This window comes from Haemorhous mexicanus, chromosome 11 (genome assembly GCF_027477595.1).
Source record: "Haemorhous mexicanus isolate bHaeMex1 chromosome 11, bHaeMex1.pri, whole genome shotgun sequence".
Lineage (NCBI taxonomy): Eukaryota > Metazoa > Chordata > Aves > Passeriformes > Fringillidae > Haemorhous > Haemorhous mexicanus.
This window is the reverse complement of record NC_082351.1, coordinates 9898861-9924308: the sequence shown is the minus strand read 5'-3', so window position 1 is coordinate 9924308 and position 25448 is coordinate 9898861. Positions and strand designations below refer to the sequence as shown.

At 48.2% G+C, this 25448-nt stretch overlaps 1 protein-coding gene across 1 annotated transcript in view; it reads right to left on the bottom strand.

Moving 5' to 3' along the window:
• Window positions 1-25448, bottom strand: part of DNAH1 (dynein axonemal heavy chain 1) — a 67803-nt gene that overhangs the window by 10852 nt on the left and 31503 nt on the right. Inside the window, exons 30-55 of the mRNA XM_059856931.1 lie at window positions 24987-25136; window positions 24415-24501; window positions 24124-24310; window positions 23919-24010; window positions 23284-23438; window positions 21540-21717; window positions 21230-21424; window positions 20448-20567; window positions 19667-19825; window positions 19287-19391; window positions 17988-18128; window positions 17336-17496; window positions 16513-16670; window positions 16207-16380; window positions 15796-15834; window positions 14534-14712; window positions 12505-12735; window positions 10966-11162; window positions 10445-10580; window positions 9127-9335; window positions 8192-8363; window positions 7638-7829; window positions 6977-7087; window positions 5809-5994; window positions 832-1023; window positions 206-373 (exon numbers count right to left, since the gene is read on the bottom strand). Of these exons, the coding sequence (XP_059712914.1) occupies window positions 206-373; window positions 832-1023; window positions 5809-5994; window positions 6977-7087; window positions 7638-7829; window positions 8192-8363; window positions 9127-9335; window positions 10445-10580; window positions 10966-11162; window positions 12505-12735; window positions 14534-14712; window positions 15796-15834; window positions 16207-16380; window positions 16513-16670; window positions 17336-17496; window positions 17988-18128; window positions 19287-19391; window positions 19667-19825; window positions 20448-20567; window positions 21230-21424; window positions 21540-21717; window positions 23284-23438; window positions 23919-24010; window positions 24124-24310; window positions 24415-24501; window positions 24987-25136 (4074 nt within the window). The remainder of the gene's footprint in view (window positions 1-205; window positions 374-831; window positions 1024-5808; window positions 5995-6976; window positions 7088-7637; window positions 7830-8191; window positions 8364-9126; window positions 9336-10444; window positions 10581-10965; window positions 11163-12504; window positions 12736-14533; window positions 14713-15795; window positions 15835-16206; window positions 16381-16512; window positions 16671-17335; window positions 17497-17987; window positions 18129-19286; window positions 19392-19666; window positions 19826-20447; window positions 20568-21229; window positions 21425-21539; window positions 21718-23283; window positions 23439-23918; window positions 24011-24123; window positions 24311-24414; window positions 24502-24986; window positions 25137-25448) is intronic.

Sequence of the window (25448 nt, the reverse complement as noted above, 5' to 3'; positions counted from 1 at the left end):
GAAGCAAGAGTTAGTTTCCCATAAAAGCTCTTGCTGATAAGTACTAGCTACTGATATCTCTATCTCAGTCAATCCAGTCCCTGGATGACAAAGGCATTATGTCCTAACATGCAGAATGTAGTGATTCCCAGCATCTCCTGCAGAAGGGAGCTGCCAGTACTGTGTTCCTGAACACCGAAGGCAGCTGGGTCACACAGTTTCTTACCCGCTTGGGCTCCACGACCTTGGCCACAAAGTGGTACTTGTGCATGGCACGCACCCACTGGCAGATGGAGGTGCAGGCTTTGGAGACCTTGGCAATGGCAGCTGGCTGGAACTCATCATTGTCAATGTAGGGCTGGATGGCCTTAATCACACTGTCTGGAATGTTGTCCTGCAAGGAACAGTGGGAGAGAAGGAGACTCTCCTCAGTCAGATCTCTAGCATGCTCATCACTGATCTCCTAAGGGTTTCCCCAAGAGGCAGCAGCACCCCAGGACCTGACAGGATGGTCAAGGCATCAAACTGAAGCAAGAGGAATCAAATCACTGCATGTTGAGGTCTGGGAGACACAACTGTGGGATTGGGTAAATCCCTTCCCATACCACTTCTATCTTGCTCCTTCCCACAAAAGAGCAGGGGGACAGAATGTGAAGACTTGTGTGTCTGGGTCCCATTGCCCAAGGCAATGAAGCACCCAACTCACATAAGGGCTTCCACGCCAAATACACCCTTGTCCTTGGTGGTGCTGAAGGGTGCTGCCCACAATGAGCTCAGTTTGTTACTGCTGTGAGAAGATGTCTGTGAGACAATACCTCATCCCAGTCACAGCTTCCTTCTGCCACTGCTTACCTTATCATAATCATACAGGCTGTTCAAGAACTGCACTGGGTCCTGGAGAAGGGCCCTGCCTGGCTCCCAGTAATCATCCACCTTCGTGCCTATCTTTTCTCCTGCCACCTTTTTGGGCTTTTTTCCATGCATAATGCAGACAGCTTCAATCACAATCTTCACACCAGGGGGAGGCCGCTGCAGGGCTCGTACCTGTAAAGCCCAAATGGAAAATGGGGTTAACCTGATTCTCTGGGAGATGGGGTGCTCATCCCTCCCTCAGCTGGGCCAGAGGAGACTAGGAACAGAGGCAGGACTTCAAGGATGCAGTACACAGGCAGGAAGGACAGAGGCATTTGAAGGGAAAGCTGGTTATTAGAAAGGGCATGGAGCAAACTAAACATAGGCTGCAAAAGCCTGCTCTGCTACTCTAATAGGTGTGTCCCTATGGCTGAATATGTCTTGGCAAAGGAGATAAATCTGGATGGCCTTAGGGAGAAGGCTTTATGGAAATGGGGCACAGGCAGGCTTTCTCCCTTGTTCTGTGGGCTCCCATTTGTCTTGTACCCCATCATAGCAATGAGCTGGTCTTCAGTACTCGTGGAGGGACTGCTTGAGTCACGCCTCAAGCAGGCACCTAGCAGTGCTTTTGCAGCAGCCTTGAGATGACTGTGGGTGTCAGGACCCCTGAGGATGACTCCCTGCTGCTTTTTCCCTTCTAGTGCTGACCATCCTTGCCATGTTCAGCTGGAGGTATTCCCAGGCCTTCCCACTGGACACTGTCAACAGAGCAGCAGACTTTATGGCAAAGCTGAGGCTGATCTACCCCCATGCAGACACCCTCTGTGAGAAGGACTTTGAGTGGCTCTTTGACTGCCCTGAGACAAAGCAGTTCCTTGAGTGGTTCTGCAGCACAGTGGGTGAGGAGAACGTGCTGAGCCCAGCTGAGGTGGAGGCCTATGAGGCCCTGCTGGCTGCAGGTAAACCCATCTTGGAAGGTGATGCCTTGGAGGAGGCCCTGCAGCTGTGCTGCCAGGACCTGCAGCTCCCAAGCACAAGAGTGGATGAGGGGCCCTCTCAAGAGGCCCTGCAGCAGGAGCTTCAGGAGCTGAAGCACCACCGTGACTGCCAGCTCTGGAGGTACAGGAAGCTGTTGGCTTTGACAAACAAGCTGCAGCAGGAGCAGAAGTATTTGGAGGAAGAGGAGAAAGTGGTGAAGCAGGAGTTGAGGGTGGCTCACATGGACTTGAAAGCAAAGATCTCCAAAACCAGAGCTGTCTTGAGCCAGGTGGGCAAGGCTGCAAAGCAGGTGTCAGAGTCTCCTGGGAGCATAGGGATGAGCCAGCTGCCAACACTGCTGTGCCAGATGGATCTTGCTCCTTACCTGGAGCAAGAACAACAGGCCACTGATGCATTTGAGAGCTTCATCCAGCAGGTCCTACCAGAGAGTGTTCAGGCTCCAGATGTTTGGGAAGCAAGTGCACAGGGAGAGAGCAGCCTGAAAGAAGGGCTGGAGGCTGAGACACAAATGGGCTCTTACTGTGAAATACCAGAAGAAAGAAGAGGAGCTCCTTATCAAGAATGCACAAAAACACTGTGTGGGGGGGAACCAGAAAACTGGGGAAAATTGGTTCAAGGCTCAAAGGCAGAGCTCCTAGCAGAGGGAGGGAATGAGAAAGACATGTTGAGCATGGAGAGTGAAGAGAGAGATGGCAGCCAGGAAGTCACAGAGAGAAGGGACACCAAGAAAACATCAATGCCAAAAAATCTTGGGACTGATGAAGATGAGCTGCTGGAGGACCAAGACAGCTTCTGGAAGGAGCTGGGCCAAATAGAGACAGCTCATATCTGTGCCCGGAGGGAGGTTATAGTCACAGCAGCAAAAGTGGAAGGTGCCCGTGCTGCGCTGGAGTGGGCCCAGAGGACTCTGGAAGCTCTTGAGGATAACCAGGTAGGCCAGTGCCCCCATTCCTCCACCATCCTCCTTGGCAGGGTCTGCCTGTGCCTCCTGCTAACCACTGGAGCCCAGCTGACAAGCTGGGAGGGGGTGGCAGGGGCAGGCAGCACAGTGCCACCAGGCTGTTTGTTTGTGTCCCCTGCCCAGCAGGCTGTGGAGGCCGAGCTGCAGAGCCAGGCTGCAGAGCTGCAGAGGCAGCTTCACACCCTGTGCTCAGACATCGCGTGCATGCTGGCACAGCGGCTGCCGCCCCTGCTGCAGGCAGAGGCACGCCGCCTTTGCCTGCCCGTCCTGCACAGGCACTTCAGCCTGCAAGTTGCCCGGCTCCAGGACACTGCCAGGAGGCAGGAGGAGGCGGCTGCATGGCTGTTGAGCCAGCACAGCCGCCTCGACCTGCTGGAGCTCCAGCTGAAACAGGAGAGAAAGGAGCTGGAACACAAGGCTGCTTGGCTGGAGAAGATCGAAACCGTCACAAGGGAATCCCAGACCAGGCTGCAGAAGCAGCAGATCTACTTCAGAGGTGCCAGCCCCTCCCAGAAGGGTCATCCACCCAAATGGATAGACCCCAAAGACCTCACTGCTGTACGGTAAGGGCCTGGGGGCTCTGAGCTTGAAGAACAAGCTAGGTGTGGGGACAGTGGCACGGGAATGGCTGAAACAGGCAGCAGACCCAAGCTACCAAATAGACCAGCAGTGCTCTTCTGCCAGTGCAGAGCCACTGTGACTCCATGGTGGTGTGAAATTCCCCAGATCTGCTTCTTTCTGGCTGGCTTGGACTGATGAAGCAAAGTATTGGAGGATGCAATGAGTACAGAGAACAGAAGTTTTTTCTAGATTATTAAGGTAGAGAGTGTAGAGGCAAGTCCTCAGCCATGGAGAAGGGTACTGGGCCCTAAGAAATCACAAGCTGCTTAGAGCAAGACCTTTCTCTGACTAAGTGTCTTGCATTGACTGGGTCTTCTCAGTCTTCCTCACACAGTTCTGGAGTAGCTGGTGCTGGTGTCTGCCAAAAAGATATCACACACTGGCTCTTGAGCCAGCCTGCTTCTTTATGGAGCTCTTCCCAGAGCTCTTCCCAGAGTGACATGGGATGCTCACCAGGAGCGGCTGTCTTCTCACTGCTGACACACATCAGCTTGTATCCCAGTCTTATAGTGCACAATAACCTCAGAGCCCTGTTTTTGCTCAGTACTGGTGCTGCACTCACAGCTCTGGCTGGCTGTCCTCTCTCACAGGCTCTGGGACATGGTGGTGGGGAAGGACCAGAAGAAGCAGCAGCCCTTCCGCAGCTATGCGGCCTTGGCAGCCAAGTGCTTCCAGCTGGTTCAGGACAAGAGGACACTGGAAGCCCAGCTGGAAGCTCCTATGCACCAGGTGTCTGCCCTGGAGTCCTCCATGGAAATGCTCTATCACCAACTGTACAGCAGCTCCAACCAGCTGCAGCTCTCCTCGCCGGTAAGGCAGCACTCCCCCTCCCCTGGGCCTTGCTGGGTGGCAGCAGGTCAGCACTGGGGACCCCCTGCCATCCTCCCTGGGTGCAGGATGGTCACCTGGCTGCCTCTCAGGTCCCTCAAAGGGAGGGAAGCTTGGCCTGATCCTTGCCTTGTCCCAAAACCCTCCAGTGAGGCAGTGTCTGGCTATGGGACAAAGGTGATTCTCACTGTGTCTCACGTGTGCTGTTCAGCATTGAGATTGGAGTGCCTTAGCCAAGGCGTCCCAGTAAGCCATCTCTGCTCCTTGGACTGGGGGAGAGTTTGGAGGCCAGACCTGGGTGGGTAGTTTGTTTCTGGGGGGTTGAGCTGTTCCACAGGCATTAGGAAAATCCCCTTATTTCTCCATGCTCACATGAGTTTGGGCTCTTCCTTAGGAGATCTCTGAGCTGATGCAGCAATTGATCATCATGCAGGATGACCTCTATGAAAAGCTGACAGACCTCCTGAGTGACTTGGAGGTGAAGCGCAGGTCTCTGGAGAACCCCATCGTGCAGGCAGAGCGCAGCCTTTATGTGCATTTTTACTGCAATGAGGACAGGCTGAGACAGGAGGTGGAGGAGCTGGAGAAGCAGGCAACAACTTTCTCCAAGGGACCTTCAAGGGAGCTGCCCTATGGAAAGGAGTAGGTCAAAGGGATCCTTGCTCCCTGCCACAGTAGTGGTGTCCTCTTTTTGCTGGGCTGGGTCCCTAATTCTGGACTGGGAAAGAACTCTGGTGGTCTCTGCTCTGGTGACAGGTTACTTAGGTCATGACCTGGCAGCTGGATTTAAAAGAAACTAGGAGCTTAATCTTTAAATACAGAGTTTCTGGGGGCTGGTTTAGATGATGTGTAAGAAATTGATGCATTCTGTGGCTTTGGAAGCCTTGGCCAGACAAGACACTTCTTGTGCCAGCTCTACAAAAGGATGGGTGCTGGGGGCAAGTGAACCAACACTGTCTGTGTCTTTCCCAACTTTCTGAGGAAAGGGGTTTTGTGTGTTTTTGGGAGAATAAAAAGGTCTGTTACTCACAACTGCAGAGCAATAAGCCTGTCTCTGTGTGGTGAAATCTGTATTTAGAGTATGCTGTCTTGGCTGTGATGCTTGCAGGTTCAGAATCACCCTTCTTTCTCCCACTAGCCTATTTCAAGCCAGTATTCGTTGAATTCAGCCTGCTGCCTCTTCTCTGCCTTTGGTGGACTCCTTTTCAAAGAGCCTGCAGGTTCAGGGTGCTGCCAGCTCTGTCCCTGTATTACATAGTCAGTACTTGGGGTTGCTTGGTGGTAGCTGCTGCCTACCCCCGTGGACAGGCATGTGGGGTGAGCCCTCCTCTACAGCCTCTCCAGGACATGCTAGAAACACCCAGGGGCCACTTACTGTCTTTTTCTGCCCTTCAATCTGAAGGAGAGAGGGTGAGGAGCTGCTCAGGGTGAGCCCATGGAGATGGATGGATGGACGGATGGAGGGAAAGGCTGGGGGTGTTGCAAGACTATTGAAAGGGAATTGCTGCAAAGGAGATGCTGTCCTTGAGCAGACCCAGCTCTGCCACCCTCTCCCTTGACACAGTTACCTCTGTAACATCATTTCTGTTGAGGTTCTTCAGGCTGGCAAGAGCAGCATCTAGGGCTGGGAGGGCTTCAGCCAAGTCCTTCTGAGCATCATCTGCAATGGCTTGGGCTGTCTGAGCTTTCTCATTGGCCTTTGCCTCCTCAGCCTGCACAGCAATTCTTGTCTTTTCAGCCACAGCTGTGTCCACCTGCAACAGAGACAGCCTCAGGAGCATGCTGGTGGCAGAGCTTGGCTTGGCACTGCAAGGAAAGGATCACAGCTGTCCTGGCAGCTTGTGTGTCTTCTTCCAGCAGACCTCAGGGACCTAACTGCTGCAGGGAATGCCCTTCCTGCACCATACTGGGAGAAGGTTTTTGTCAGCCTGTATAAACCAACCACAAGCTCCAGCTCTGGCTGTGCCTGAAATGATGTTAGTCTTGCAGGAATTAGCTGCTTTGCCCATTTTCCTATTGGCACAAGTAGAGGATGCATAGAGTTACAAATATATAGGGAGATGGAGGAATAGGAAGATCTGCTTAGAGGGTTGTTTCTAAAACTGTCACTTCTGCATACCCCAAGGGTTAAAAGACTACCAGGAGGCATAATGTGGAATATAGCAGACTCTTTCCACTCTGCATGCAGAGCTGTATTATGTTAGTGTACCTGTTCCCTGTCCCAGTGTGACCATCCCACAGTAGGAGACAGGCAGGGAGTGACATCCAATACAAACAGTTCCCTCTTCTAAGGTGGCATGAGTGACTGTGTGATGGTCCTTGAAGGCTGGGGGGCAGGCTGCAGCTGGGGCAGCTCCCTGGGGATGGGATGTGGAGGAATGATCCTGTTCAACAATGAGCCTGGCTTAGAGCTGCTCAGGCCACCTCAGGACTGTGTTAGTGTTGCTAGACTGTGCTTGCAAGTGCCTGGGAGCTCGGCTAACCGACCCTGGGTGGTGCTTTCAGACAGGAGCACGGGAGCCATTGCTTCTGCAACAACTGGTGCTCACCAGCAGCAGAGCAGGACCCCAGCAGGAGGCAGTTGGTGCTGTCACTGCAGCTCTGAACAAATATCTGCCATGCCAATCTGAGGCGTTTTTACTTCTGATCAAGCAGAATTTTGCACAATCCCTGCCAGGCCCCTCCAGCCTGTGCCCAGTCTGAGCAGAGTCAGTGCAGGGCTGCCTGCAGCAGTACCTTTATCTGTTCGATGGTTGCCTCGGTGTCCTTGGCTGCCTGTGCCAGGAGAGGGCGGGAGGACTCCAGCTCCTCCTGCATCTTCGCTACATCCTCTGCTGTTCGCAGGAGCTGTAGGAGCAAATCAGACTTCAGAGCAGGGGCAGCAGCCATGGAAAGCCCTAGGACAGGGCTGTGCTGCTCTGGAGGGTGCTCCCTGCCAGGCATTGGGCTGTGCAAAGCACGGGTCTTGCCCTGGGTCCTGCTTAAGCAACAATCTGACACTGGTGTGCTTATTACCAGTAGTGCCTAGTGCTGCCTGCACGTGTTAGGCATTACTTCATAAGCTCGTGGCAGTGAGGCAGCAGGACAATGTTTCTGTCAGAGGCCTTTCAATTACAAGGTTAATAAGGAACATCCTGAGAGCCAAGCTACACAGAGGTCTGTGGTCCCCAAAGACTGGGGATCATTATTCTTTAGAGCTGTTACAGACTCAGACCTTCAGAAAGCCTCGCCCTGGAAGAAGGCATAGTTCTCCCTTGCTTTAGCCTGATTTCTTCCTGTTACACAGGACGCGTGTAGGACTCTCACTGCATCTCTGCAGCTGTAAATGCACTGCTCAGAGGGTGGCCTCACTGCATAAGGGATGGCCCCAAAACTTTCCTAGGTATGAGGGACAAACCTTGTCTAGGCCACTTTGCATCCTGTTCTTGGCTGTCTTCAGTTCCTGTTGCTTCTTTCCAATGAGGGAACTGAAGATGCTGAGGAACTCCAGGTAGCTTTTGGGAGTGATATAATTGTGTCTGCCCAGTTCTGCTAGGAACAACTGGCACTTCTTTGCCACGCTCTGGTGGATTGCTACACATACTTGAATCTACAAGGAAAAAGGAAAGGAAACAAAGGAAAGAAACATTCACTACTGAACATGTGAAAGGCAAATCTATGTGATGCCCAGAGAGAGCAAAAGGGGCTTATGAAGAACCAAACCATACAGCCACAGCAGTGCTTAAGTGTGTGTGGGGGCTTTAGTGCCTCAGAGGGCTGACAAATGGCCAAGCCCGTTTCAAGACGTACAAAAGCGATGCAGCTCTGCATTTGAATGATCCTGCCATGGAACATTTCTGCTGTAGGCTAGGACAATTCTGAAGGTGAGCCCTGCACCTGTTGTCTTGGCGTATGCAGAGGCACAGCACACTGAACATGTGGGAGCAGAGTACTCTCGTGTGTGGCACGTACCATCCCGCTGGTGTCCTCATTGCTGCTGCCAAGGAGTGGGAGCTCATTCAGGAAGGAGGAGGCCACGCTCTGCAGGGCTTCAGCAGGCCACTCATTGAACCAGTCAATGGTACAGCAGTTCACCAGAGAGGGGAACTGCCTCAAGCGTGCACGGAACACTTCTCCGATCGGGCTGAGGGCAAGGCGTGCAGAGAAGATGTGTTACAGCTGGCTCTACATCCAGGACAAAATATCCTTCCTTCTACAGAACCACCCTGATACTTTGTGGAGCAAGAGAGACAACAATACACCCAGCGAAGGAGAGAAAAGAGGAACGACAGTTCAGGCAGTGAGCTGCGTGCCCAAAGGTGTATGTCTGAGCTCATTCCTTGGCTCAGGAGATTCTGGAAGTATTAAGATGGTAGTAGGGTGATGTTTTATGGGTGCCTCTCTAGGGACAAATTTAAGGGATAAAAAAAATAGATGGGTTCTGAAGTTTATTTCAAGCAGGTGCATGCAGAGATCCCATCAACAAACCATATCCGTGGCCCTGATTTTTCTACTTGTTCTTGCACTGAGAATGCCCTGTACCTTCTGGTATCCCTCCTGCAAGGGAGCAAGCTGGTTATGGACTATGCATTGGATTAATGAGTAAAGATGGTGCAACTGAGCCCCAAATTCAATGGTGCCAAGAGGAGGAGGCACCTTTTGTTTCATCTGAATCACACATTATCATACTCTTGAAAAATTCAAACTTCATCTTGAGACCAGCAAAGTATAAAAAAAATAAATTCTAGTCCTAGGGGAAGGTGTTATGCAAGCCATACTCCTATTCTTCCTCCTTCTCCGAAGGCTGAGGCTTGGAAATAAAGATCCCATTACACAGTGATGAAAGGCAAAGGATAAGGAGGGAATAATTAGCATTAAAAGCATGGAGGTGTAGGCCTGAAGTGTACCTCATGCACAGGACCATGTGGATATTGCTGCGAACCCGCGCTACGTATGCAGCCATCAAATTGGCTTTGGTGGGCTGCTGGCCCAGATCTCGAACAATGGGCTTCATGGCTGTCATGATCTGGTCTTGTTCCTCAGGATTGTAAATGTTGGGAATGTCACCAGAGTTGAGCAAGTTGTTGATATCTTCGAGGAAGGATTCACTTTTAATCTAAGTAGATAGTAAAAAAAAAAAAAAAGGCAGTTTCTTAAGTCAGAAAACATTCATGTCTCACGTGCCATGGAGATAATTTCTGCATAAATACAGCCCTCAGCCTCAGTTGAAACAATTTTTGTGATGGTTTGGCTCTTGTCCAGCACTTCCAATTAAACAGCCATGTTTCAGCCATTTCAGGGGTGGGAAGGTGTATTTGAGAACAAACATCCTTCTGCCCATTCCCTGTCTCCTTATAGATAAATTGAGCTCAGGCTCTTTTTCCCTGCCTCTGCAGCCAGACCCCAGACACCTTGGTTCCTCCAGGTCTTTGTTCCTCCAGCACAGAACACTTCATTATTAGAATAAAGCTTATCAATGTGGGAGACAGAGTAATTGTAGGGATGTGTCACAGGCTGTGGGATGATCTCCCTCCAGTGCTACATTCACCTCTCCACCTTTGCTACATCAGAAATATACAGCATCCATCTCCTTGACTAAACGCATCCTCCTGGGCCCCTTTGCTCCCACATATGCTTCTCACTGCAGGGAAAAGGCTGCAAGAACAAGTAGCATTTGACTGATGCTCATCTCACTGCTTAGGGCTCTGCCACAAGGGAATGGTTCCTATGATAATGAAGGCAGTAAAAAAGCCTATGGGGAACATAACTGTGATTCCAGAAGTGGAAATTGGCCTACTCATTAGCAAGTTACAGTTTACAGCTAGCATTATCCTGTGGAACCAGCAGGTGTAAGGTCCTAAATCTACTCTCTTTTTGAAAAGGGAAAGAATCATTTTACCTAGGACTACTAATATCAGTGGCCAGTAGTGGTTAGTTTCAGAGAGCTGAAATCTGTGCCTACCAAACCATTGGATGGAGCTGAAAGAAGCTTCCTTGAGCAAGAGAGAATCCACCCACTCACACACAGCTCTACAGACCCTCTAGCAATTAATGCACCACCTCTAGTTTCCCTGGGGCTATTTTATAAGATGATGATGATGAAGAAATATAAGTTGTGTCTGGTTTTGTCAAGTTCCTTAATACCCTGTAGGGGAATTTAGTGAGCTTAGACATGTGTTTCTGACTCTTTCTGAGATGGAATCCACCATGCTAATAGTCCTGTACCTGTGTGTCTACAAAGAGGAAGGTCTTGGGTAGACTTTGAAGGCCTGCCTTCATCATGATCTTCCTTACATCCTCTCGCCATTCGGCCATGCCATAATTTTTGGACAGTTCAATCTGGAAACATTCATTTTCTGCCCTAAAGGAAAAAGAAGCCTGTGGAGTTACATCAAATTAAAACATTCTCTTCTGTCAATTCCCAGTATGTCTTGTCGACTCAGGGTGAAAGGACTCAAACAGGTTGTTCTCCTACAGCGAGTCCTGAGCAAATGCTTGTCCTTGTTCACCGATGACAGCCACCAACCCAGGAGCATGTTTTACACAAAGCAGAGATACCTGAGCTAGCCAGAAACCCAGTGCAGATGTGCATGTTAACTGAGTCCTAGCTCTTGACTCATTTGAGGAGTCAGCAGCCAGAAAAACACGCAACTGGCAGTGGGGAAGGGCAGAAAAAGAGATTCTCTGAAGGCAGCCCCAATGGAGCTGCTCCCCGTTCCATGCATAGGTGGGAGTGCATTACTTACATGTGAGATGCCAGTCTGGTGAGAGACTGTCTCCCACTTCCCCCAACCCCCAGGAGAAGGGCATTCCCCGGAGCCTGCCGCAGGATCCGGCTGATGCGGCAAATGTGCTGAATGGCATCCATGAACAGTACCAGCTTCAGCTCTGGGTTGTGGCTTTGATTGTACTCCTCCAGGTAGTCCTCAATCACCACCTTTAGCTGTGGGCAGAAACACTCAGTTGTGGATACCAGATAAAAGCAACTCTGTGTGTGGGGTGGTTACTGTCTGCTGGCACAGCCAGGAGTAGGGGTGGGCAGAGCCTGGGGCTTAACAGAGTCTGGGAGCAGCTCTCCTCTGGGCTCCTAAGGAACTGCCATTGGATGGGCTGAATTTAGTTAGTGGTGGTGGCAGCAGCTGCTCAATGGTGACCTTAAACTAACTCAGGCAAGTGACTACAGTCTGCTGTTCCCAACTGTGCTGTTTGCCTCGAGAAACAGCAGGGTGTAGTTCAAAATAAAAGAGCTTATGGCTGCCTGATCCATACTGCTCCAGGGCCTCCCTCTGGGTTAGTTTCCTTGCTCTATAGCTGACCACTGCATGCTGCTGAATCCTGTGGTTATGATTCTGGCTGGAAAGCACAGGTGCTGGGGAAGAAAACAACACTGGCTGTAGATGAGTAGAGGAGCACACTCCTCTCCCAGCCCAGCCATCACATGGAAGAGCTGCAGGAGCAGTTTCTCTTGCCCTTCCCAGGGCTCCCCTCAACAGCACCCTCAGGCCAGAAAAGGAGATGAAGCATGAAGACATCTGGGATTGGATCCTACCCCCTCAGCAATCTCACTGTGAAGCTGGGAAAGTAACACCAGCTGGAATTCATACAGCGCTGAGATCCCTGCCTAGATGCCAAAGTCCCGTGTGCATCAGTGGGGACTGTGCAGCTGCCTCTATGTCTGGCTGTCCCAGCTGTGCTCACCTTGGTGGGGGACAGGCCTACCTACTTTGCAATAGGGGTTGGAAAGCTCAGTTAATTACCAGCCCTTGTCACACAGCTATCGCAAGAGGAGAGACAACAGAATAATCATCTGTTTCTGATAATGAGTGCAAAACGCACCACTCATTGCCTTTGCTTAATTACCACTATCCAAGTACTCCCAGTATCTTCTCCAACAGGGAGTCTGGCAGTAACATTAATTACTTGTAAAGGTCAGTTGTGAAGTCTTTAATGGCGAAAGTAGTATTGTTTGGGGGTAATGTGCCATTTCTTTCCAGCAAATTTCACTTTTCAGTCCCAAGTGTGACTCATTTGGGAGATTTCGCATAGCAGGCTGCCTCCAGGATTGCAATGCAGAGACAGCTTGTTCCACCTCAACTGCCCATCACAACTAATACAGTCACTATTCATATATGTGGTAGGATTCCACAGGAGACCCCTGGGATGGTTTGTAGTTTCAGACACCTCTAATTAAAGCACCACTCTTGTTACTATTACTGTTTTCCTTTCTTTGTAGAAGACTGGGAAGATGTGAACGTAGTTCCCAACATAATTCCCAGGGTCCTTACCTTATCCTGGCTCTCGATTGCTTGGTACACTTTGACATTGGCACCTGGCTCCATGAAGTCTCCAAACAGAACTGGCTGTGTGGGAACGACCTCCTCAAAAGTGGTTCCAAACTCCACCATCTTCTCTGTCATTAGGTTGTCAAACCAGGTCCGGTCCTCATCACTGACCAAGCGGTCACGGAAGACCCGGCAGCTCTCATGGTACCACAGTCTCAGCAGGTGCTCTTTGTTCTGGTAGGAAATCCCAGCAAAACAGCCCCCGTGAGAGAAGCAGAGAAGTGTTATGAGCATTGCTGTCAGCAAAGCCAGTTTCTGCCCAGCGTGTTGCCAGCTCCACTCCCATTACAAGGCAACTGGAGCAGAGAAAGAACTGGGCGGAGGAAGCTGCTTTCCCTTCTCCTCTCAGAAACAACTCTTGTCAAAACAGCTGCTTTGCAGAGAGCTCATTACAGCATCAGTTTATCCCCCTCTAGTTGTCCATATGTCGGGCTTTCTTTGAGAGATTTAAATTTTATGTTCTTTGTTCTTATCTTTCACCAGTTTGATTCAATTTGTATGGTTTTCTTGTGTGTTTTTTGAAAGATCCTTTTATTTGGCTGATAGCACAGAACCTATAGTACCTAGGGTCCTAAGTACTTCCTGTGATAATTCAGTCTCTATTTGCCAGACTAGAGCCACAGCAAGGTCCTCAGGAGAGCTGAAAGGGCAGAAGCAGGTAATAGGACAACACCTCTGCCCCTACTTGGTCCCTGTCTGATCCCCCATGGTTCCACCCAGCCCTGAATGTGTGGGCTATGTCCTACTGACTCCCTGTGGCCACTCACCTGCTTCCATGCCAAGGAAGGACTGTGATGAAGGGGGTGTCTGGCTGCTACTGGTATCAGGCAATAGTAAAAGGGAAGGCCAACACACCCCTTGAGCAATATTAAAATGCATCTTCAATGGAAAATTGAAGCCTGTTTGCAGGCCTGTGAATGAGGCCTCAACGAGAACATTTCAGTCATCAGTGGTGTCCCGCAGGGGTCTGTGCTGGGGCTAGTTCTGTTTAATATTTTTATTGACAACATGGATGAGGGTATTGAGTAAATTAGTAAATTTGCAGATGACACTAGGCTGGGACTGTGTGTCCATCTGTTGGAGGGTAGGAAGGCTCTGCAGAGAGACCTGGAATGGTTGGATGGATGGGCAGAGTCCAATAGGATGAAGTTAATAAGTCCAAGTGCCAAGTCCTAAATTTTGGCCACAATAACCCCCTGCAACATTATAGGCTGGGGACAGAGTGGCTGGACAGTGCCCAGGCAGAAAGGAACATGGGGGTACTGGTCAACAGTGACTGAACATGAGCGAGCAGTGTGCCCTGGTGGCCAAGAAGGCCAACGGCTCCTGGCCTGTGTCAGGAATGGTATGGCCAGCAGGAGCAGGGAGGTCATTCTTTCCCTGTATTTGGCACTGGTGAAGTCACACCTGGAGTGCTGTGTCCAGCTCTGGCCCCTCAGTTTGGGAAGGACCTTGAGATGCTCGAGCGTGTCCAGAGGAGGCAACGAGGCTGGAGAGGGGCTGGGAACACAAATCCTGTGAGGAACCACTGAGGGAGCTGGGGGTGCTCAGCCTGGAGAAAAAGGAGACTCAGGGGTGATCTTATCACTCTACAGCTCCCTGAAAGGTGGTTGTAGTCAGGTGGAGGTTGGTCTCTTTCTCCAGAGACAGAACCAGAGACAGAGAGAGAGACAGAACCAGAGGTCACAGTCTTAAGCTGTGCCAAGGGATAGGTTGGATATTAGGAAAAAGTTTTTTATGGAAAGAGTGATAAATACTGGAATGGTGTGCCCAGGGAGGTGGTGGAGTTGCCATCCCTGGATGTGTTTAAAAGAAGACTGGATGTGGGACTGGGTGCCAGGGTTTAGTTGAAGTGTTAAGACATGGGTTGGACTCTATGATCTTGAAGGTCTCTTCCAACCTAGTCATTCTGTGACTCTGTGATTTCTGGTCCTGCCCTGGGTGGCAGGGCTGTGCTGATGGGAAGACTCACCTCGACCTTGCCAGGCTCAGCCATGAGCATGCCCTGGAACACCTTTGAGAGGTCTCTCAGGTTGAAGGTGTAATGTGACTTTGCTGGTGTGGGCAGCAGCTGGGATGTGATGGTCATATACACGGAGATCGTGGCATCGACTAAGGGCTCGTTCAAGTCCCTCACTGCATCTGCTCCCGCTGCAGAGACAGAAGTAGTCAGAGAGGATGTTAAGATGGTAATTCTGGGCTGAGAAGGCCTTTGTGGCGCAGGAAGGTGGCACTGAGTGGCAGAGGTGCTGGCTAGCACTTGGGCAGGAACACACTTTTTTCTGCTTTTTTCTGAGAGACAGTGAGGGACGTGTCCAAGCACCTGCTCACTGCAGCGGACAGCTGCCAATGGTTTTATCAACTAATGCGAACCAGATTTGGGGGTGGAGGAATGCTTTACAGTCATTCTGTGGTGTGAAGACTTCATGCCCCCCAGGAACAGAGGAGGCACTGCCAGACAGGTAATTGATGCTTACCTGAAATATTCCAGACAGGTTTTCCTTCTCCTTCCTTACACTCCTGCAGTGAAATCTCAGCTACTTTTAAGCTAGAAGGTGTGAGTGCCCTCTTAGCTAAACTCCCTGCAATTCATTATGCTCAGCAAATGCAAAGCCACTGAGGAATAATTTCTTATGCAATAGTCTGGCAAGATTTAAACACAGCTGCCAGTTTTAGAGCATAATTATTTTTTTCTCCCAATGAAGTTTATTACAAACACTCCTGGAGAAGTAGAGCCCTGTGACACCCCAGCATTTTGCACTTTTTTGCATGTTTTCAAAAATCTTTTAATTTCTTTCTAAATCACAGCTAGATGTTTCAGTGTGCCCCTGAGATCACAGTCAGGTACTGGTGCTTCTGAATATTGCAAGCACTCAGAGAGCTCTGCTTTGCTTCTCCCATAGCTGACTATTCTCACTCCTTTCTACTGGCAGATTTGCAGATGAGGGCATATTTGCAAAGATGATCCTCAATTCCCACCCTGTCAAGTATGAGAGGACTCATTTCACTCCAAATGAACCCTTTTTTCATGGTGGCTGTAGCACCATGCTCAGATCCACCCTGCTCAGCTGTCCACAGGCTGCAGCAGATGGAGAGTAACAGAAGGCTCTGCTTCCACAGAAGGCTGTTGTCTGGACAAGTGTCTGTCTGCTGAATGCACAGGTAAGCTGTGCCATGCTGTGCTCACCAGCTTGTTCTGCTCACATTCTCTCTCATCTTTCTGCTCTTACTTACGCACTGGATTTCTGTAACTCTTTTCTCCTAGGAGTCCATCTAAAAAAAGACAAAAAATTAGTTCCAGCTTTACCTGCTGAGGTTAAGAATATCTGCATCACCCATCACAAACAAAATCCTCTTTGAAAGGCCCAGGCTATATGATTACGTTTTGAAACTGTCAAAGGCAAAGCTGAAGTTTGCTGATTTGCACCAGCAGAGTTTGGCCCTGAGACTAAATAGGGTATGAACTCTCTGTTTGCTAAGCCTCATAAAACACTTTCCCTAAAGCATCTTTGAGTGACTACTGCAAGTTCCAGCTTTCAACACTTTGATCAGATCATCAATATTAATTGCTCCCCTTCCAAACTCCATTGTCATCAAGGTGACTTCCAACGTGAGAAGAAGGTGACAGTTTTCTGCAGGACTTACCCATCCAGCTGCCAAGGATGGTGGAGAAGATCTTCCTCTTGCTGCTGTCATCCATCTCAGTGAAGGAGAGGTAGTTGAAATGGCGAGTGAGGCGTGGAGTGACAGGATTCCTTCCCCCTCCAGGAGGTCCCATGGCACAGACAAAATTAATATCTACCAGCTTCTTAAACGTACCTTTGAGAGTGCAAAATCAGGAATGAGTGCTGAGTTGTAGCTAAAATCCCTCACCACAAATCTCCAGGGCAGGTACACATCTCTAACAGGCCAAGTGTTGCCAAGAGCTCTGGCCAGGGATCTGGGTCGTACCGATCTGTTTGCGGTCGTACCAGCCGTGGTGGTCCATCCACTGCCGCAGCAGCTCGATGGGAGGCTGAGCTCCATACTGCTCCAGCATGGGCATGTTCAAGTCGTCAATAAAAAATATGAAATACCGACCAACTGGAGGCCCATACACTCCCTTCCGCCTGCAAGGACAGAACCCGTGTCAGGACACAGGAAAGGTACTTCTAACTTGATTCAAATGCATGTTGTTTTTCTCCAGATGCTTTCTGAGTCAACAGTTTCAGCTATTTTTTACACTTGATACAATACTTTGTAAGGGCCTTTGCACTGAAAAGATCTGGAGCAATGTTCGAGGCACTGGCTCCTCTCCAAGTGAAATTTTGTCTGCTTATGCACAATGCCAAGGAGTAAATGGGTGCAAATAAAAGCAAAGCTTGAGCCCATGAATCTGTTGGAAACTTCAAACCAGTGGCTGACCAGGGAGGTGAAATGGAAGCTGTTTACTGTGGGGAGTGGGACTGCGGGTGGGCAGCCACATTTGCTCCCTTCATCACTTTCTGTAAAGATCCCACACCAGGATTTGCAAACACCTGTGCTGTGAAATGTAGTATTTCTGGAATAACTAGAATTTACCAACCCTCACTAATCCTTCTCACTTTCTTGCCATTATAACAAGCTATTATTGGCTCTCACAATCCCAGCTCAGATGTGCTGTGTGTCCTACATGTTATCCACAGCTATATGTGCTCAGGGCCCCTTCAGGTCTTGCGGTGAAACGAAATAGTCAAGTTGATAGAAACACTGAGCTCAGGGATACTGCCTTTGCACACACAGAAAGGAATCTTGCCTCTTATCCAGTTTGCTGTCGATGAGATCCTGGGTTTGGTTAGAAGAGGTGCGTGCTGAAAACATCAGGAAGTGGGCGACGTATTTGTTAGGCAAGTTCTTCAAGAGCTTGTCTGCAATTGTGAGAGTCTTCCCTGTGCCAGTGGGACCAATGCAAAGAACCTAGAAGCACAATCAGCAATGCAATATAATCATATGCAAGCAGCCTGCATTTCCCAGAACTCTGAGACTGGCTGGAGGAAATACAGGTTACTGCTCTTTTAAGCTTTTGAAGGTTGGGACAGGACTCTTGGGCTTGCTTCTTCAATAAGGTCAGCTGCCCAACACCAAAATCTCTTGGTGTGGATGGAATCCAACCAGAGAAGTACAAAATGGAACTGTAGGAAACAGGTAAAGAGGAATGGTGATGGGCTATCTAGCAATTGCTGTATTTTGGTTGAACAACTGCATGTTGATATCCCTTTGGGGTGTTGACATGGTGCCTGGGGACTGAATGGATAACTCTTAGTGCTTAAGCACAGATTTGGCGCAGAGAAATACAAATCCATGGAAGTGGGAAATAATCTCAAAGTATTAGGCAGCTGTAAAGTTCTGACTGCACTGGGACAAGAAGATGTTGAATCAAAAATTCAAAAACAAGGTTGGGCACGTACTGGCTTATAGTTGGTAAGCAGCAGCTCCAGCAGATAGGCCATTCGGACTGTGTTTATCGTGGGCACAATAACGTCACAGAAGTTGGTGTCTGGAACCATGGTGAACTTTGCTGAAGCATCCAGCCACACCTCCCAGTGCACCTGAAAGATTGGAGTCTATTTAGAGAGAGCATCTATCCCTTCTAAGAAAAGGAAAACTCTTTCTGCTATTTTCCCTGTCACTGCTCCTCGTGTAATAGCTCAGATTCTGATGAGAAATTCAGGTTTCCAGCCCCTCTGTTGAGCCTTGCCACCCTTACCTTTCTGTATGGAAATGCTGAGAGTGTTTGACTCATTACTTTTGGGAGGGACAAAGCCCAAGACTTAGAGGTCATTGCCACCGGAGCAACATACCTGCCCTCCCTTCTGAGAATTTGGATCAAAGCAGGATGGAGCACTTGTGATATCTGCAATATTAGGAATTCTGCCCATGGCAGAGGGCCAAAGGGGGCTTATCTGGGCTCCTGTCTTCCTGTTCCATGCCATCACCTGTCACATTCAGAGGCACATGAGGTTTTCTACTTGTACAAGATATGGATCTCTTGTGCTAGATTGAAGCTGCAGATGAGCCTCCCAGAGGCCACTATACAAATGAGATAGAGCTTCTTCCAGGCCAGTGCTGGAGAACACAGGAGAAAATCTGCATTCCCGACCACCCCATGTGGCCTTCCCACAGAGACCACACTGGCACCTTCTGTTAAGCATCTGACAGTCATGTCATTCTTTGTTTCATTTCAGGAAGGGGAAGCATTTTCCCTCCTCCTTAAATTCCTTTTAGCCCAGAGTCTGGTGACTGTCAGTCAAGATGACCCTGACATGCCCTACATTGCTGTCTCTTGTGAAAAAGATGGAATATTTATCTGCCTTGCTGTTATTCCAGACTCTACTGCACATAGCTCTTCTGCTGTTGTTCACTGCTTTCTAACAGACAGATCTATCCATATGAGCTCATCCCTGACTTCCAGAAGCCACACCTGTGCCACCCCTCACTTTTCTGAGCACTCTCAGAGACACTCAGGTCTCACCTGACCAGCTCTCAGCTCAGCTTTGAAAGATCTGGTTCACAACTCTGAAGGCAAGAAACTGCCTTCTTGATTCAATGAAAAGCTTAATTTTGATTTAAACATTCCTGTTTGCTTCCTATAGGCCTTTCTTCTTTGCCCTTAATGAGAAAATCCTACTATATCCTGTAGGACTGTGTAGATTCCTGGTCCCTCCTCCTAAATTACCCAGCTTGGAATTAAAAGTTAAATATTTTACCTCTTTACGGACGTCCTCATCCAGATCTTCTTCAGTACTGCTAAGCCCAGCATCATCCAGTTTATAGTCATAAACCAGTCCTTCTTCTGGGAAGAGTAAGCGGATCTGTGAGAATAAAGCTGTGATGAACCTGGCTGCCACTCACCTGAATTCACAGGAGGATTTGCACCACTTCAAGGAAAACTTTACTTATGGGATGCTACCCACCAGGAGGCTCAGGTCTCTCCCAGAACTTCCAGCTCCAGGGGTCCCTCTGAGAGAGGGGCATACCAGATGCCCACAGGAAGTCCATCCAAAGCCTCCAGGCATTCAGCTCTGGTCCCCATTCCTTGCTACTAATTTCTCTATAATGAGAGAAGATCTGCTTTTCCTTTACTCACCCTTTCCTTTGCCATCTTCTTCCTGAGCCATGAGCTAAAGGCCTCACGACCTAGGGAATCTCCAGTTGCACCCACACTCCAGATCAAGGCAAATATAAACCAAGGTTCAATCAGCTCTCCCATACGAGCAATCTTCTCCCGGGGAATCGTCTTAAGTCCCTTAGAACCAGAGACAAGCAGAAGAAAAGTTCACAGGTATAATTATGGCACGCAAACCCCAGACTCTTCTTAATTTGCTTATAATTCTATTCAGCTTCTATGTAGTTTTTTCTAGCCAGTTTTTCAAAGCCCTTGTTAATATATTATGTGGATTAAAATTTGTTGTTTCACTGGTGTACTTGAGAGACTCCCTTTGCTGAACTAACGTCACTCTACAGGAGATGGGAGAAGAATTTAGTCTTAGGTTTTTAATTTGAAAATTGTCCAGCCTTCTTCAATACTAATTCTCAAAGGACCTGCAATCTGAAGTGCATCACTGCTCAGCTCTGATCTCTGCTTTCCCCTTGTTCTCCAATTCCCTCTGCTATAAATAAAATTGAATCTCTACCCTCCAGCATGGTAGGCACAGAGCTTATCTTGTGTTCCTTCAGTGGGCAGAGCATAATCCTTCCAGGTTTGCCTGTGATTTGCTGGATGCTGTATTACCTTCTGCCATGTGGATGAGCTACAGCATGCCCTTTCTACACCAACATCTTGTTCTATGGTGACTAACCCTTTCCATGACTTAGCGTCCTTTAGAGTTACAGACACAAGGAACAGCGATAGAGGTAGCAAAATCTACCTTAATGGGAATGAAAGGCTGATACAAACATTCCAAGAGCACGAGGAGACTCATTGTGAGGTTACCATCTGTAGAAGTAATTATCTCCTTCACAGAGCTTCGTAAAAAGTCGATGGCCTCCTGGAAAGACAGGCAGGGACAGCTCAGTGTCACCATCCAGCACAGTCATCTTTGGTTTTACCTTCTTGTTCACCTCCATCATGTTATGTTTAGAAGGGAGACCATGACTGAGAATGCTGCCATTTCCAACTCCATCCCAAGTACCAGCATTTTTACTGGAGAAAAGCAAGACGAGCCCCTTGGTACAGTCTTAACACCAAGAAACCTCTGGGCCTCCCTTTTGGTTCTCTGCAATGGTTACATGAATCTTGTGCTATCACTGCTGTTAAATGGTTTGCTCCCTTTAGAGTCTTCCTTTGTAGCTCCAGGTTCTTCATTAAAATAATGGCTTATCAGCAGAGTAAAAATAATAAGACTTGTTTGCACAACCTTCTCCCTGGAGGGACTCCACTCTAAGCTATGGAACTGCACCAGGGATGGTTTTATCCAGAAGATAATTTTGAAATGAAATAAAACCAATTATAATGACCAATAAGATGATCACATCTACAGAGATCAGTGAGTAACCTCTATTAAAGCCACAAAATTCACAGAGAAGTTTCCATGATAGATATTATAGTAGCAAGTGTTCCCACAATGTCATTTAAATCCGGGCCTTGACATGTCTGGGCTGGTTGACGATCAAGATGACATGGAAAGGCTGGAACAGAACAGTTGCTCACCTGGAGGAATCTCCTGAAGAGAGATGCCAGCTGCTGTGCAAAGCGGTGCATGATTTCTGGCATATTTTTCAGCCAGCATTCAATGAAAGGGTCCAGCCCCAAAATGCTGGGTTCCAGATAAACCATGCCACAGCGGGAGACTGTGGCAGGGGAAGCAACAGCCAAATCCTGGACTTCAAACATCATGGTCATGCCCTAGAAATTAGAAAAGAAAAGAAAGGATAAAGACCTGCTCAGTTTTGATACATATTTCAGTGTGGGGAGGAAGAAGTACAGACTATATGCAGCAAAAGTGGGAGGGATTAGTTACCTCTGTCATCTTGATGATTTCCCCTGAGCTGAGACACAGCTTCTTATTGTCATCAAGTACTGTGTTCATGTTCTCAATCCACAAAGCATCCACTGGCCCATCAAACATGTACCACTTCTTGCTGGAGTCAGCGGCCACGGTTCCCCGACGCATGAGTGTGGAAAAGATCCCGTCTGTCCTGAAAGGCAGGAGGAGGGCAGGGCTTGGCCCATTCTGGTTTTGCTGAAAAAAATGGCAAAGTTCCCACCACAAAAGGCAGTCTTATCCTGCTTCACGTGTCTCCCTTATCCATGAGATGCAGAAAGGTTCACCGCATTCTTTTTTTTACTGAGACACACTTCAGCCTGAGTGACACCACAAAACAATTTCTTTGGGCATCAGGATCTGAAATTCATGTCATTTAACTATAAGATGTCAAGCTTCCCTTTAACATCTCTGCCCTCAGTGAAGAGTAAGGAGGCCTTGCTAACATCCAGTTCAGGTCACAGGCAGATTATCTGCTCTTTGGAAGTGCCTCTTTTTCTCTTTTTCTCAAGGTTAAAAGGATAAATCCAGGCTAAAGAGCATGACCCTACCCTCTTCATAACTGAAGTTCCCCATACTCAGCTGCCTGTGAACCTGGGTGGTCCTGGAGCTGGTGACCAGGAGAGCAGACACAAGGAATGCTGGCTGTTGAGAGCAAGAATTTAATCTGTACATGGAAACCTTGAGTTTCCATTCAGACCCTGGACTCGACTCCTGCTATTAAATAATTATTTGTTATTTTTATAGCACTAGTGACTTCCAGGGTATTGTTACTGAGATCAAGGCAAAACAGTCTGTTCTAAAGCTCAGCTGATTAAAGCAGATGGATTTGTCTGTAAATATATTTTACACAATTGCTGTATTTTTCTTTATTGTCACATTGACATGCCCATGTAGAGCCACATCATAAATAAACTGTTGAGCTTAATTGGAGCTCCTATAAAATGTCCTTCAGTAAATACGTACCACATCCTAAGCTGGGAAGCTCTGGTCACAGAATCAGTAATGTTTAATGGCTTGCACTTTTCCTAGAGGTAGTTAGTTTTATATATGTTTAATTTCCCTCATTTTACAGAACACAGTCTTTAGTTTTGCCCTGAGACAAGTGCTGGCTGACAGGGCCAAAGGGAGAGTCACACTGCTTCTCACATCCTAGCTTATGGATAAAGTGGGCTGCAAAGTCAACCTCAGGTCACATATGGAAACATAAGCAGTAGGACCTGGCTATAAAGAGGGCAAGTGGGCTATTGGTTCTTGTTTCCAAACCATGTAAGCAAGCAGGAGCCCTGGCAACAGGAATGAAATTTCTCTGTATGCCTCAAAGTCATTCCTCATCACTCAAGGATACCAGAGTATTCATACAGAACAATTCAAGTGCGCAGTACAGAGGTCACTTTTCTTCAGAAGCAAAGCAAGTGTTTTTAAGCTGCTGTATCTTAGGAGCAGGGGCATGTGCTCCAAAGCTATTGAATTATTGTAATGCTGCAAGCTGAGCTGCAGGAACTGTCTGGGCATGTGCTGGCAGTCGGGCCAAGTGCATAATGAGGGATGTCAGCTTAAATCGCCGTGACTGGCTATTGTAGATTGGTGGGGATAAGGACTTGATCGCTTCTGGTTTTATGCCACCACCCCAAACGGTTCTCAGCCTTGGAGAGAAGATGCTCAAGACCAGAAAAGTGTTTTCTGTCTGGAAGAAAGGAAAGAAGGTTTTGTACTTTACCATTCATGCGTTAGCAAGTTGAACTCTCCATAAAGCTGGCCCATTGTGATGGATTTGGGATTCAGTACAAAGTAGCGGACTTCTTCGTAATTCCCACCACTGGCTGCAGGCTGACCTTTCAGTGATGTCATTGCAGCTGCCAGGACTTCATAACTCTGCAAAAGCAGGACAGACAGAGACTTAACTGCCATGGCTCCAGAACAACAAACCACTTGCTCTCACAGCAACTGCATTCAAATGCAGTGAGAAAAGACACATAGTGAAGGGTAATATCATAGTACGGAGATGCCTGGCTGAAATAAAAGCACAGAAATTAAGCACTCTATATGCAGCGAAGGAGGAAGTTAGATCTTCTGTGCAAGAGGCCTGAAGCACCTAGAGAGGTCAAAGTATGTCGCAGCCTTAGAAATGTGCAGCAGAACTAATGAGCCTCAATCTAATCTCACAGCTCAAAAGCAAACCAGTAATATACCTCCCCATGCCTATAAATGATTACTAACAGTCAGCATCTTTGTGCCCTGACTTCTATCTGAGAGAAGCTTTAAATGCCAGTATGGGTCTTCTGTGAAACTTAACCCACTGCATCACTAGGTAGGTGATGGTTTGCTGGGGCCAGCAGAGTGTCTCACTCATACCTTTGTCTTCCCAGAACCTGTTGGTCCCACCAGCATCAGGCCATGACGAACTACGGTGGTTTCGTACAGCTGGATGCATTTAGTCACAAAACCTGTACAGGAAGATGATGCAGAGTGGGCCTGGGAACACATCTCTTTCCTAGGGCAGCATGCTGGACTAAAAGCCCAGGTCCAGAGGGAGCTTATGGAGAGCCTTTCCCCTCACCATCAACATCCTTCAGATTTGCCTCGATGCAGGATTTGCGGATGGCTTCTTCCAGGATGCCATAATCAACAGGTGTTTCTTTGATATTTGGAAATAAATCTGAGACAATACCATTGAAGAGCTTGAGGTCGTCCTGCAGGAATTTGGGTACGTTGGCATCCCTAATAGCTCGCAGGCAGATCAGCTCCTGCAAGGATTTGAGAACTCAGGACTTCAGAGATCTTTCCTCTTCTATGAGGCTGCAGAAAAGGCCCCATAAACTATGGAAGTGTGAAATACAAGCACGTTTACCTCATCCATATCAGGATTCTCTCTTTTGAGATTGCCAGCTGTTGAGATGACAGTCTTCACAGCTCTCATCCCAAAGTCATAGTGATCCTGAAAAAGGCACAGAGGAAACAATATCATCAGATAGAGGAGCACCATCTTAAAAAGTAAACTTAGGCATGCACTCAGCTAGCAGGCAAGAAAAGAAAAATGAGAGAGTTATGCCTTCAGAACAATTCCTCCTTCATCCAACTCTATTCTCAGTATCCTTTAACCAACTAATTAGTCCTCAGCCATACAGTCTATGAATGAGGAAGATGACAATAAGTGAAAAATGAAAAATCCTAGATGGCAGGAAAAGCAGGCAGGGTTGTTTAGCTCAACTGTCCCGCCACTTAATCCTAAACAGGATTTAAGGTGAATCCAAGTCCAGCCACAGGAGCAGAAATAGAAGAAAAAAGGACTATGTAGAATGGGTGTAGTGACCTTTCTGAGATATGCTATCACAAGGGACCAAGAAAACCATCTGGCTACTTCATGCCTAGGCTGAGAAAGTCTCACATTTAAAAAACAGTCTTAGACATTAGGGCATCTACCTGGGAGCTGAGCTGTTCTGACAATAGTTTGAATGTTGTGGTGATCTTCTTTGCAAGGACTTTGGCTTCATTAAACCCAAAGGAGTAGAGTGAGATCTCAGCAATCATAGAGTAATCTGGGACCATCATAGCCACTGGACGAAAGAGAGCCTGGAACATACACATCCAACACAATGTTCAAAACGCTGTTGTTTCTTGCTTTTTTTCCCAGCAAACTGAAAAGGCTGAGTATCCATTCCAGACTGTTTAGAGGACACAAGATGAGTGTGCCTGGCAGCTGTCACTGCAGCATCCCTGCAGACTGCAATCTGAACAGTGCCATTTCTTTACACATGTGGTTCAAATCTCCAAGCGATCCTGGAGACTCTCCAAAATCATCACACCCTAACTCTTGTCATGGACACATTGGTGGGTCTAGGTAGCACCCAGCACCTTTATTGCCCCTCTTCTTTCTGTCTGTGC